General features: G+C 38.2%; 1 protein-coding gene across 1 annotated transcript; it reads right to left on the minus strand.

Annotated features, from left to right (window-relative positions):
* Window positions 1–7773: 7773 nt before the first annotated feature.
* On the minus strand, window positions 7774–12444 carry EMB2731 (ER membrane protein complex subunit 8/9 homolog). The gene is made up of 5 exons (XM_078572513.1): window positions 12207–12444; window positions 11896–12042; window positions 11668–11727; window positions 8091–8263; window positions 7774–8011 (listed from the first exon to the last, which is right to left on the minus strand). Exons 1-5 carry the CDS (start codon window positions 12408–12410, stop codon window positions 7981–7983), a joined length of 615 nt encoding a protein of 204 aa, XP_078428639.1. The 5' UTR covers window positions 12411–12444; the 3' UTR covers window positions 7774–7980.
* Window positions 12445–12823: the final 379 nt, after the last annotated feature.

Raw genomic sequence — 12823 nt, forward strand, 5'->3', positions numbered from 1 at the left:
ATGATGGCCACCTCAAGTATGGTTGATTCATCCCACGGTGTAGAAAGATATCTGACTGCAACATCTTATACTTTATCGTTTGTGATTCCTCCCATTGCAGGACCCTTACGATAAAATGGTCATACTTTTGACCAATGGGAACAAATGGTGGAGCTCACTCTTCTTGGTAGAGAATTGGGTGATCACTTTCTCACTAAGGTTGACACAAGTGACTTATTTTATAATATGTAGAAAATGGATATTGTTATTGTTCATGTGTTCCTGTTGGGAAGCATGACAAAAAGATGTACTTCCAAAAATGTCTTTTTTGAAGACCGCAAAGCAGATCTGGGATTGGGTTTGGAATACAAACCTTAAGAGAAGCAACATCTGGAGGACACATGACCTGGTTGTGAAGGTGTGGAGGTACAACAAGGAGAAAGGACAGTGAGAGACTATGTTAATGCGTTGCAAGCTATATGGCTGGAATTAGACTTCAACTAACAAATCCTAAATCCATATGAGTGGGAATACACCCTAAGAGATTGAAGGTTCAAATATCTAATGGGTCTTAATACATAGGCACTAAGAAGCCAAATTCTTAATCATGAGAGAGTACCTGACCAAGATCAAATGATTAGTATTGTGTTAGAAGAGGAGAGTCATCATCTACAATTGGTTCTAAGAGCACCTAAAGAGGAAAATGGAACATGGCTTATAGTTAAATTGAAGTGGCAGAAAACCACAACTGATGAGGGAGCAAATGGCAAGACCCAAACAAGTATCGAAAGGAATTTTGATAGGAGCAAAAATCAAGAAGGAAATTTTTATTGGAACAATGTAGTGTGTCAACATTATAAATGAAGAGGCCACACAAAATACTGATGGAAATACTTGTGGCCGACAAGTCAATCACACATTCCATATCTTGTTCCAAATTTATTAAAATAACATATTCATTGTAGTGCACGTATGATGCTCATAATGAAGTCCATTAATACAAGATCAGACTTAGTGAATTATGATGATATCGTAAACAGATATCACTAGTCTTTAAGCATGTGTTTTAAATATTTATATTTGAAGGATACTTGAGATAGGCATTAAAGTATCCAAATATAATAACACATCTCGCTTCACTCATATCATGAGTATGGCCGGTCCCATGGCCATTAGTGTGGAAACACTAAGGATATATAATGGATGCTCTTTAACGAAAAAAGTTCTCTGAATTGATCCGTAGGAATCCCTGAATGGTATTATATCGAATTGTCAATCAGGTTTATTCATGTCACGATTGTGTAAATGGTCTTTAGACTTGAGACACCAAAGACGTCTTGTGGACAGACAATTGTTATTTGAGTATTATATACGAGTCCCTAATCATGGGATTCTAAGTAGTCTTAGTTCGAGTGCACCAAAATGTTCACGAAGATGATTGAGTGGTCAAGATGAGATCATCCACCATCGGTAAAATAAGTGACAGCTCAAGGAAGACGATGTAATGAACTCATTAGCCAAGGTTGTAAAATATCGCAGAAGAGTTCTCCGATGATTTCTGAATGATTAGTACGAACTTAGATGAAATATTAGGGTTTGACAGTAGATCATACCCTAATTCATCCTAGGAACGTCAAGTGGATGAGGGACTATATATAAATGGTGACCGATGTCAAACAGGCTCCATGAGTGAATCAATATGCATTCCTTTGTATCTTATTGAGCACAAGGTATAGCTCGGCACCCTATGTGTTGGAGACTCAACCTCTTGATTGGGTTACATCGATTCGACATTAATTAATTTATATGATGATATAGTTAATTAGTTTTGAAGGCCAATAAAGGTTATTGGGCTGCTCGAGTCATTAAGTAGACTAATACGTGGGCCTCGAGGGTCACATGCAAATGATCTTTTGAACGTCTGAAGATATACTTATGTTTTGGGGTCCAACGTGAGGCCAAGTAAACAATATCCTTATCACCTCTATTTGGATTGGATCTTGTATGCAAGATCCACCAATCCTATGATTCCATATCAAACAAAATTTTATTCTAAGACTCCATATGAGGGGGATAGAAAGGTCTTTACTATTGGGGGTGAGATTTTGCCCATAACTGAAATTGGTGATGTTAAGATTGAAACCTTGGGAGTACTCAAAAATGTTTTACATGTCCCTAGTCTTAAGGCTCATTTCATATCTCCACAATGTATATTTGAAGACATCAATTGTATACTAACTATTGATTGTACTAGAATCTTTTGCATTCAAAGCAAGGAATCTGAAGATTTCAATCTTTAAGTAGATGAACAGCTTGATTTACATGAAGGATGAAGTGAAGGTAGTAATGATAGTAGAGCTAAGAGGTCGAGGGAGAGAAAGAGCACACAACTTCAAGAATTTACAACTCTACATTTTCGTTTGTGACATCCTTCTTTTATGTTGATGAAACAAATGTTTCCTTCCTTTGCAAAGAACCTTGATCTTTCAGATTTAATATGTGAGTCATGTCAATGTGCAAAACATAAGTGAGCTCCATGTAGTGGACGTGGGAAGAGAAGTAGAATCTCTTTTTTGCTTGTCCATGGGGATGTATAAGGACCAACACCTCTATCCTCTCATAGATCCTAGATGGTTTATTATTCTAGTGGATGAATGTACCAGATTAACATGGGTTCCTTTGCTTAAGCATAAGCCAGAGGTAGCAAGAGTGATACAATATTTCTGTGCTAGAGTGAAGAATTAGTTTGATGAATCCTTAATGAGATTTCGGTCAGAAAATGCAAAAGATTTCTTTAATGAGACTTGTACTGCTTCTTTTCAAATGCGTGAGATACTCCAATAATTATCAGATGTAAATACTCCACAGCAAAATGAATTTTCAAAGAGGAAGATTAGACATCTAGTTGACACTTCCAGAACACTTCTTCTACATCAGAGTGTGCCCAAGTACTTATGGGGAGAATGTATTCTAATTGCGGTTCATCTTATCAATTGACTTCCATCAAAGACCTCGAATTATGAGGGTCAAGCGGACAGCATATCCATATACGTACCTTCGATTAATTTGAGGACCCAGCTGAAACCCATAACTTTTTGATGTACTACATTTGTTCATGAACAAAGGTTGGTGGATAAGCTTGGTGAATGACATTTAATGTGTGCTTGTGGGTTATTCACAAGGGAAGAAGGGATACAAATGCTACAATCCAAAGACTAGAAAATTCTTTGTATCTGCTGATGTAACGTTTGATGAAAAAGAGGTGTTCTTCAAAGGCGAATCAGAAAATTGAGTCCAATCATCAACTTTGGTGGATATATTTGAATGTGAACGTGTCCATAATCAGGTCACACCAAAAAATGAAGTTGTGCTTGATACTAGACATCAGTTGACACATGGAGAGTGAAGCAAAGTCGAAGTTGAAGCTAAGTTTCCAATGGAAACATGCAAAGCTAAATCAAATAACTTGTTCCTGAGAATGAGTCACCAGTAGTAGGAGTTACAATAAGTGAAGTAAAGAGGAGACTATTTTCCAAAGTGAAGAAGCTAGTGTGGAGAGATTGGATCAAGTTGATGATTCTGGTTGGCCTAATGTACCAAGAAAGGGAAAACGAACTTCACTCAGGGACCAAAACATCCATTTTCCCACATTGTGACTTATGATCACCTGTCCCAAAAGTTTCAAATGTTTATGGCAGAGATTGTCTACTATTATCCCTAAAACAGTGAAGGAAAAATTGGTTGAGGAGAAATGGAGGGAGGTTATGGATGATGAGATGAAATCACTTATTAAAAGTGGAACCTCGGAAATTTTTGCTCTTCTCAAGGAAAAACATCTGGTTGGATGTTGATGGATATATAGAATAAATTATAGAGCTGATGGATCTGTGGAAAGGTATAAAGCTAGACTGGTAGCTGAATTGTATACTCAATGTTATGAAATTTACAATGATAAGACCTTTGCACTAGTGGCCAAGCTAAATACTGGGCGGATATTGATTACAATATCAACATGTTTTGGATGGTGAATGCATCAATATGATGTGAAGAATGCTTTCTTTTGTGGTGACATGGATGAAGAAATTTATATGGATCTTCCCCTTTTGTTATTATTCTCAGCTGTCTGGGTCTTAAGTTTGCAAAGTAAGGAAAACTATATGTGGACTCAAGCAGTCTCCTAGGGCATGGTTTGGAAAGTTCTCTCCAGTATTCTAATCTAGGGGTACGCCCAAGGTAATGTTGACCATACTTTGTTTGTGAAGCAGTCATTGTCTAGACACATTGCAGTTCTTCTCTTGTATTTAGGTGATAACATCATCACTGGTGATGATAAGTAGGAAATGGAATCCTTGGTTGGTTGTCTATATGAAGTTTTTGAGATCAAATCTTTGGGGCTGTTGAGATACTTTTTGGGTACTGAAATTGCATACTCAAAAGATGTTATCTTTATCACCCTGCGGAAAACATCCTTGATTTACTTGAGGAGATCGATATGAGCAGGTACAAGCCATCTGCAATGCCACTTGACCCTAATAATAAGTTGGGGATGAGTGAATAATCATCTGCTGTAAAAGGAGAGGTATCAGCGATTAATTGTATTTCCGCTCATTTACTTAAATCATACAAGACCAGATATTACTTTTGATGTTGGACTTCTAAGTTAGTTTATGCATAGCCCAGAGAAGCACATTGGCAGGCAACATACAGAGTATTATCCTACTTGAAAGGCACAGCTGGACAGGGGTTACTGTTCAAGAAAGGAGATGGAATAAATCTGAAGATCTATGCATACTCAGATTATGGAGGCCCCCTAATGGATTGTCGATTGACTATTATATATTGCTCATTTCTTGAGGAAAATCTAGTTACATGGACGTGTAAGAAACAACCTGTGGTAGCCTTATCTAGTGCAACAGCCGAATATATAGCATTGAAAGAAGGGATATGTGAAGGATAATGCTACGAGTTATTTTGGACGATCTTTAACTACAATTCACGCAACCAATTAAGTTATATTGTGATAGTAAATCAGCTATTGATATGGCTCATATTCCAATAAAACATGATCAGACAAAACATGTTGAAATCAACAGACATTTCAACCGTGAAAAAATAGATCAGAAGGTTATTCAGCTCTAGCATGTGTCGACTACCTAACAAGCAGAAAACATACTCACCAAAGGTCTCCCTGGAAGCACCTTTCAACAACACATCCAATCTGGGAGTTAGAACCCTCTACCTTCCAGCTTGAGATTGGGTGTTAGCTAACAGTTGACTACCTTTATTTACATTTATATGCTGTGTATTTTCTATCTTTTTTCTTTATATTCACAATATGGCCTGCTATAATAGGCCCGTTAACATTTGGCCCACATTAGTATCCGCATACAAGGGTATGTGGGTGTAGTTAGGTTTTTATGAAGCTTCTATTTTGTTTCCTCTTCCATTTGTCATCTGGTGCTCCAACCCTCCAAATCTCACACTGGGGGTTATGAAGGTCGGGTTAAACCCAATCTGCTATCAAGAGGCACCATGTCAACTAATTTTACTTATAACATCTAGTTATTAATTGATAATTTTTTATTTTATTTTATTTATTTACTTATGTTTTTTCATGCACATATATAATTATATTTTTTATGGAAGGATATAAAAATATCATTTATTTATCGAGTCATAAAGTCTTGTATTTATTGATATTTGAGACTACCCCTGTTTGACTCTTCCTAAAGACAAGTGGATTCGTTCGAATGTTTTTCTTGGAGCTTTATTGAAAAGAAAGACTTAGATATTTTAAAACTCATTTTTCGATGCAGGAGGATAGGAAAGAGACAATTCTTAACACGTTAAAGTCTATGGAGGAAAGCCCAAATAAGAAGTTGAAGTGAATGCCCAAAGATTCAAGAACATTCCCTATTCATAAGGAGATTTTCAAATTCAGACTTATTAATTGTTGTTCAAATTCCAGGGATGGAAGTGTGTGGATCTGGGCAAGAAATACTACAATCCTGGACCTCCATGTTCTAATTCTTTAATTTAGGAAACCACGAGAAAAGGTCTTCTCTACTAAAACCCTCATCGGCCTTTTTCGTATCATATCATTAAGTCTGTCCCAAATTCTCAGTTGGTGACCTTTAGTGTATCAGTTTTCTTGGTTCCATTCTTTATGGAGTATGTCACACTGAGATCAGCTGGAAGATCTATTAATCTGGTGAAGAAGAAAAACTGATAGTGTTGGTGTGAAATTGAGTTTAGTGTTGAATCCAAAATTTCACCGCATTCCTATTACATTCATGGCCATGTTATTTTATGGCAGATAATGAGGATCCAGAGCTTTCCAACCCATCAATTACATAAAAATATCTCCTACAATAAAAGTAGCATCATTTTTCATCCACCATACCACCATACCATTTTTTATGCCACCCTCATTTACTTCCAATTTTTTGCTCTCTCTCTCTCTCTCCACCAACCACTGATCACCTGGAATTAGGTTGACCTGACCTCACTTGGTATCAAATTGGCCAAAGCCATCATATTTTAACTGGTTAGGCCACCAGTTGATAAGGCTTTGACATACCAAACTTTGGTCACGCGTCCACCACATCCACTCGCAGACCCAGGTATAATCAATTATTTTGATTCTCTTATTTTAATTAGCATCCTTCAAATTCCCATAATCCCAAATTCATATAAGTTAGTCGACATTTATAACATAGACCTCTTTTATTTAAATTAGCTTGTGCTAGTTTGCCTTGATTTAATATATTTTCATTTCTTAAAATAATCTTAAAATTCCAAAAAATATAAGTTCACATATGAACTTAATATATAAATATCTCAGAAGTTCATTGTTTCCATACCTGGTCTTTTGGGACGAACCTTCACTTAGTGACTTGCAAGAAAAACCATCATAATTATTATTGCTTACATCAGAACATTAACAATTGACTCTCATAAAAAACCTACCTACTTATCCTTGCACATTTATAAGGGCCTCTCAATGTGATTTTCACATATTTCTATTTTTCCTGCCAGATTGCTGAGAATTGATTTTCCCTGATACATTTTTCATTATTTCAAACATTTTCAAATGATGAAGTACCAGCGACCCATTTGGATGATTTGAATTAAGAGTTCTAGGATGCAGTGAAAGTTTCACTGATATTTTCCAATGATCTTAGGTAATTTAAATCAAGAAAATAAGAGAAAAATGATTGGATATACTAAATAATGATGTGGTTAGGTTGTGAAGGTTGGCTTGAATTCAAATATGTGGCTTTTGGGCATTCATAGCAAATGTTGCCTCGGACGAAGATAATAGGACATAAAGTTGAAAATGGTTTACAAACTTTGGGACAAGTAGAAACATATCAAATGCGTATACCACAAAACTTGGGCAGAAAAATACTTATCCCAAAGCATCATATAATCAATTGTTGAATTAATTTTCTAGCGTTTTCAATGACATTGATTGAAAAGGTATGAAAAAAACATGTTGACAAATAATCCGATTCTGTTTTTTGTTTTATGTGACAACATTTTCACGAGATCAGATAGTAGAAATTCCCATGGTATAAAAATATTAAGATGAATATGGGCCAATAATGACATCATAAAGGCCTCCCAAGGATTATTTTTCTTCGGTAGAGATCTACGCATGAAATCTATCAATCGAAAAAGTATCATCAAATGAACCGAGTATCTGAGTGTAATTGAAATCTTAAAACTTGAATATGCAGGATAAACTTGGTAGAAATGAGTTTCAAAAATGCCTGAATATAGGAAGCATAATAACCAAATTTAGTAGTTTTCTTCACCAAGGTATATTGATCAATAAAGATAACATCATTTTTCACAAATAAATCATGAGAGATTGTGAGGAGATTATTTCTTTAAAAAAAAAAGATTTAAAAACTGTCTAAAATTACCCAGAAGAAGGACATCATAATCAAACCTCTCAAATCGTTAGCATCCCCACGAGCAGAAACTACGATCGCCTTATTGGAAGAGATCAGAATTTAGCCAGTCCCTGCAAAAAAAAGAAACAAGATCATGGAAATGAACAACTGCTTGGTAAGGATGAAGAAATGCGACGAAATGAGACCCACCGGCTGATGTCATCCAGGTGATCATCAAAGTCCACAATATCTCGCCATTTCTCTGTGGAAACATAATCTAACAAAATTGAATTAGCAGAGGGTTCTTTAAGAGTCAACCTAGTCATTTCCTCTGTCCCTGTCTCAGCTTTTCGCCAGTTCTTGGATGAATCCCTCGTGTAGAGCTGCAGTAAGGAATGGAGTAATGAGGTACGCTTTAAACTTTAGGGTTTATATCATTTTTCAAATTTAAGCAGGTCCTTTCATTAACTTTGGCAGTAAGATAGTTTTTTTAGCAAAGTTTGCCCTGTATTTATCAGTCAACCTTCGAAGAACGTAGATAACTGATTTAAAAATGACCATGCATAGCTGCCTATTTTCCAAATAACGAAAGGATCTTAAAAAAGCGCAGCACAGAGCTGAAAGACATCACTCAAAAAATGAGTTAAACGACAGATGTGCTACACGGCTGATAGTTTTTTTGAAGAATATAAGTGCTAATATTCAAATCAGTGAATGAACCCAAAGAATAAAAATCTCACAATCTTCCTTGAGTCCTAAAATAGATTCGACGGGGGATTCTTTTTTAGAGATTTCTCCACTTCCCCAAAGAATAAATGTCTAGGGTTATTTGATATGACCCCAGGTAGCATTAAGAATAAGAAATCCAATATTTTGTCGGTTACAATCTTCTTCCCAACAATCAATTCAGAATAAGAACATCCTCCAAGAAGTCTAACTGCCACAAGATGCCTTTCTTTGAGGTCTCACCTCTTATTTATAGGCATTCTTTATTCCCTTACTACTCCCAGTCAAGATTGGGAGTTAGTGGCCACGTCCGCACCACATGGGGTATTAGGTCTCCTGGTGCCTGTTGACTGGTCAACGTTCTTTATTTGGCTCCCCTTTCCTTTTCTTTTTTCATATACTCTAATGGGAATCGTATCAGGATCTTCCTGCTCCTCTTCCAGACCCCGGCGCATCTTGAAATCAAGAAACCCGACTCCTCCTCTTGCTCCCACCTGTCTAAAATAGTGTCAGCAAGGGACCTCGTCAAGTCCATATTTTTCCTTTATGTCCTTTTTTAATTTTATTTGTACTTCCTTTAAGTACATTCTATGTGTAAGTGTCTCCGGCCCAGTTAGTGGGGCCCACTATGTAACCCATAAGACTATGGGAGCGAATTAAGAAATTAGAGTTTTTCTTTCAAAAACCCTAGCCTACGGACCTCGACTCAGGAAGCTTGACGGTGAGGAAACTTCTCTTCGTTCTTGACAGATAGGAAGGACTTCCTGCCTTGCCGCTAGTTCAGATCATCACATGAGAGGGTGGTCGCATGTGTGTCCGGATGATTGTTGCCCTTCCTTTTATGATACGTTCTGCACAGAACCGTATTATGATCCCTCTGTTTGGGAGGATCTCCCACACTCCAGTCCAGTTGCCACTGCAACCACTTCAAGAAATGCTAAATCTCTTATAGAATGATGTCTAGCCCCCTATTTATGCTGCATTATTGCCTTGGCTATTGGCACTTTATCAACTATCATGTGCCCCTTGAGTGGCACATGGGGCATTATTCATCCTTCTTTTCTAAATTCTTCCATAAGGCATTGGTAGGTCTGTATTAAGTGGGGTTCGGGGACAGCTGACGGGTACCGTAAAGGAACAGATGGGACTGGACTGAACGACGAGCTTTACTTGTCCTATTCCAAACTGGTTCCATCAGAAATGTTGTCTTGGAGTTGCACGAATACCCTTCACTCTGTATGATACGATCCCCATCTTATCCATGGGGTAGTTTGGTCATTTTTTCCAGTAATTTCCTTTTTAGGATATTTCCCTGCTTTAGAAGAGCAGCCAAGAAGAACCATTAGAAGAGAGTGTGAGACACCTGGCAAGTTTTGGGCATATCTTGATTCAGAAAATTATCCTTGTATATGCAATCAGATTTTTGTCATTTCCAGCGTGAGATAAAAATGCAGCTAACCAGACGAAATAAATGAATACACCCTTGAACAAAATTATCTTACAATATCCAGTATCTGCCTCCGCTATCATCCACATGATGAAGATTCCCAGATCAATATCCAAGATCCACTACAGAGACCACATCCAGACTTATATCTGGAATCAATATCTTGACCCATCCTGACTTTTCCGCATACCAGATGTCATCAGGGCTGACATCGGAGATTGGAAAAAATATCAATATGCTAACCCTAATCATGGAGGCCAGTGCTCAGTCCAACTGGACTGCCTGAATGTGTTGACCAGCTGCATCCTAGCCACACAGATAGACAACAAAACACCCCTAGCTCAATACAGGAGTGGGAAGGCAAGCCAGCTTGAGGACAAGCTGGTGCTGATAGGGGGATCACTGATATCATCTCTCTAAAGAACTCTCAAAGAAGGCAGAAAATTCAATGGAAAATCCCAAGGAAATTACCACGGGAAAGTCTCCCACTGTTCTTAAACTCCACAAGGCGAAACATACCCATGCGATACAAGCGGAGCATTCATGAAATCAATGTACTTCTTGGGCCATTACCTCAATTGGAAAAGCTGTACTCGGCTGATCGTGAGTAGAAAATTATCCCATCTCCATTCTTTCAGATTCTTTGGAACTTGAGTTTTTGGCTTTCGGGTGGCGATCATTCTACTCATTCAAGTTGAGGTTACAGGTATAGAATTTTGGAGTAGATCATATCCTTACTATTATCAAAAAGAAGCTCATCAAGACACCAATTTAACACAGCTACACATAGAGAAAGGGGAATAGCAAAGTTTCAAGTATTCTTGTAACGCCTTCATGATTTGTAGGCTAGAATGATTCTAGAGGAATCAAATTTTCTAACCCACTCCAGATCGATTCCTCCATTACTGTCACGCAATTCTTCTTTCTTCAACATGTTATGATTTGATCTTCACTAATATTTGGAAAGACACCATCGATAGAATCTCAGGGTTTCTATCAGCTACTGCCGTGAGTAAACGACCTTGAATAAAAGCTACATAACATTTTCATTTATGACTGTGAAAAGAGAAAGAGCTGTGAAAGTTTGAAAAATTATGTACTAACTCTGCACTGCTCAGTGAGAAAGTCTATTTGCAGACACGCATATTTCTGTGTTTTCAAACTTGAGGGAAAGAAGAAAAAAACATAGTGAGGTGCGAGAGGAGAGAGGGTGGGGAGAGAGATTCATAAGTGCAGCCGACAGTAAAGATTGCACTGTTTCCATGAAATTTTTTAACTTTGGATCTTCTGAAATGATCATCCATTAGTTTAGTACTTCTCTAAAAGACGAGGTTAGCTTTTTAACACCAAGAATTTGCCCTCTTTCAGAGTCTACGTACAAACCAATGTAGCCAAAGAATTTTTCAGAAGATTGATTCCAAGCAAAGCACAATAGGCTTTGTGGAACAAATATTTCGGACGATTAGGTTCAATCGGCACTGAACCTTCATTTCCATGAGGTCGACTAGGCATTAATTTACATTGCCTTTTACGATTAAGAGCACCTAACTTCAAATGTAAATAAAAGATGCATTTAAGTTGGCATTTTCCACGAACCAAAAACGAGTAAATTACCTGCAAGATAGGAAGTTTCCCCCTCCCTTTGAGCAGCGCTTCCAGATTCTTGCTGTTCAGCTGGAGAAGCAGATTTATGTGAAAATTGAGTAGAGTACAGACTCTGAATTCAACTATGTGAATCTCTTTCAAGGTTTCCCATAAAAAAACTTATAGGATCTCGCATCTCCCCAACGATTCTCCCACAAAAAAAATTAAGACGAAATCTTCAGAAAACAGTAAACGCACCAAGAGCAAAGCAGCAAGAGGAAAGTGCCGAAAGATATGATCACCAATCCTCCTGGCCGATCCACTGAGTTCGTCATCGTCGAAGCGTTCATTGGCTTGGTAGTATCCCACGATGCTCAGGCCCTGCGCCCCGAAATGCTCCTCAACCTTCCCCCAACAATTCACCGTAGCGAGACACAGTAAGAAACACAAACAATAACCAAATTCGAAAAAAAATCTTAAAATTCCAGAAAGAATTGAAACAAAACACCACATTCGACATCCTAAGGCGCAAAATACCTCCGAAAACGAAGTTTTGGGGAGAATTCTACCTGGATTAGCGCCAGTTCGAGGGAGGGAAGGAGGCCGATCTGGGAGTGGGAAAGGGGGACGGCGTCGACGATTTGCACGGATCCGGCATCGAGCAAGCGGCCGACGAGGATTCCGTCAATGGCGCTGGTGCTGTACTTGATTGCGTGCAGCGCAAGCTTCACGTAGGCTTCCTGCTTGATCTCGTACCTGCTCTCGCCTCCCATCGCTACCGACCTCGTCGAAGTAAAGAGAAATTGATGAAGAAAGAGAGGGAAGATATTTATATAGAGTCGGAAACCGTATCGAACTAGATCTGATGGGTTTCCATCCATTGGATCGGTCGATTGAACGGCACAGATCGCGATCGGGCCACCGATCGGGTTCCTCTTTCTCTCTCGCTCCTCTCTCTTTCTCTATCGCTCTTTGTCTCTCTTTCTCTTCTTTCTCTCTCTCGCTCTTTCTCTCTCTCTCTTTCTCGCTTTCTTTCTCTCTTTCCCTCTCTCTTTCTTTCTCTCTTTCTCTCTTTTTATCTCTATCTATTTCTTTCTCTTCTTTCTCTCTCTCTTTCTCTCTCTCTCTCTCGCTCTTTCTCTCTCTTTCTCTCTTTCTCTCTCTCTCTCTTTCTCTCTCTCTCTCT

The sequence above is a fragment of the Wolffia australiana genome, chromosome 3 (assembly GCF_029677425.1).
Source record: "Wolffia australiana isolate 7733 chromosome 3, ASM2967742v1".
NCBI lineage: Eukaryota > Viridiplantae > Streptophyta > Magnoliopsida > Alismatales > Araceae > Wolffia > Wolffia australiana.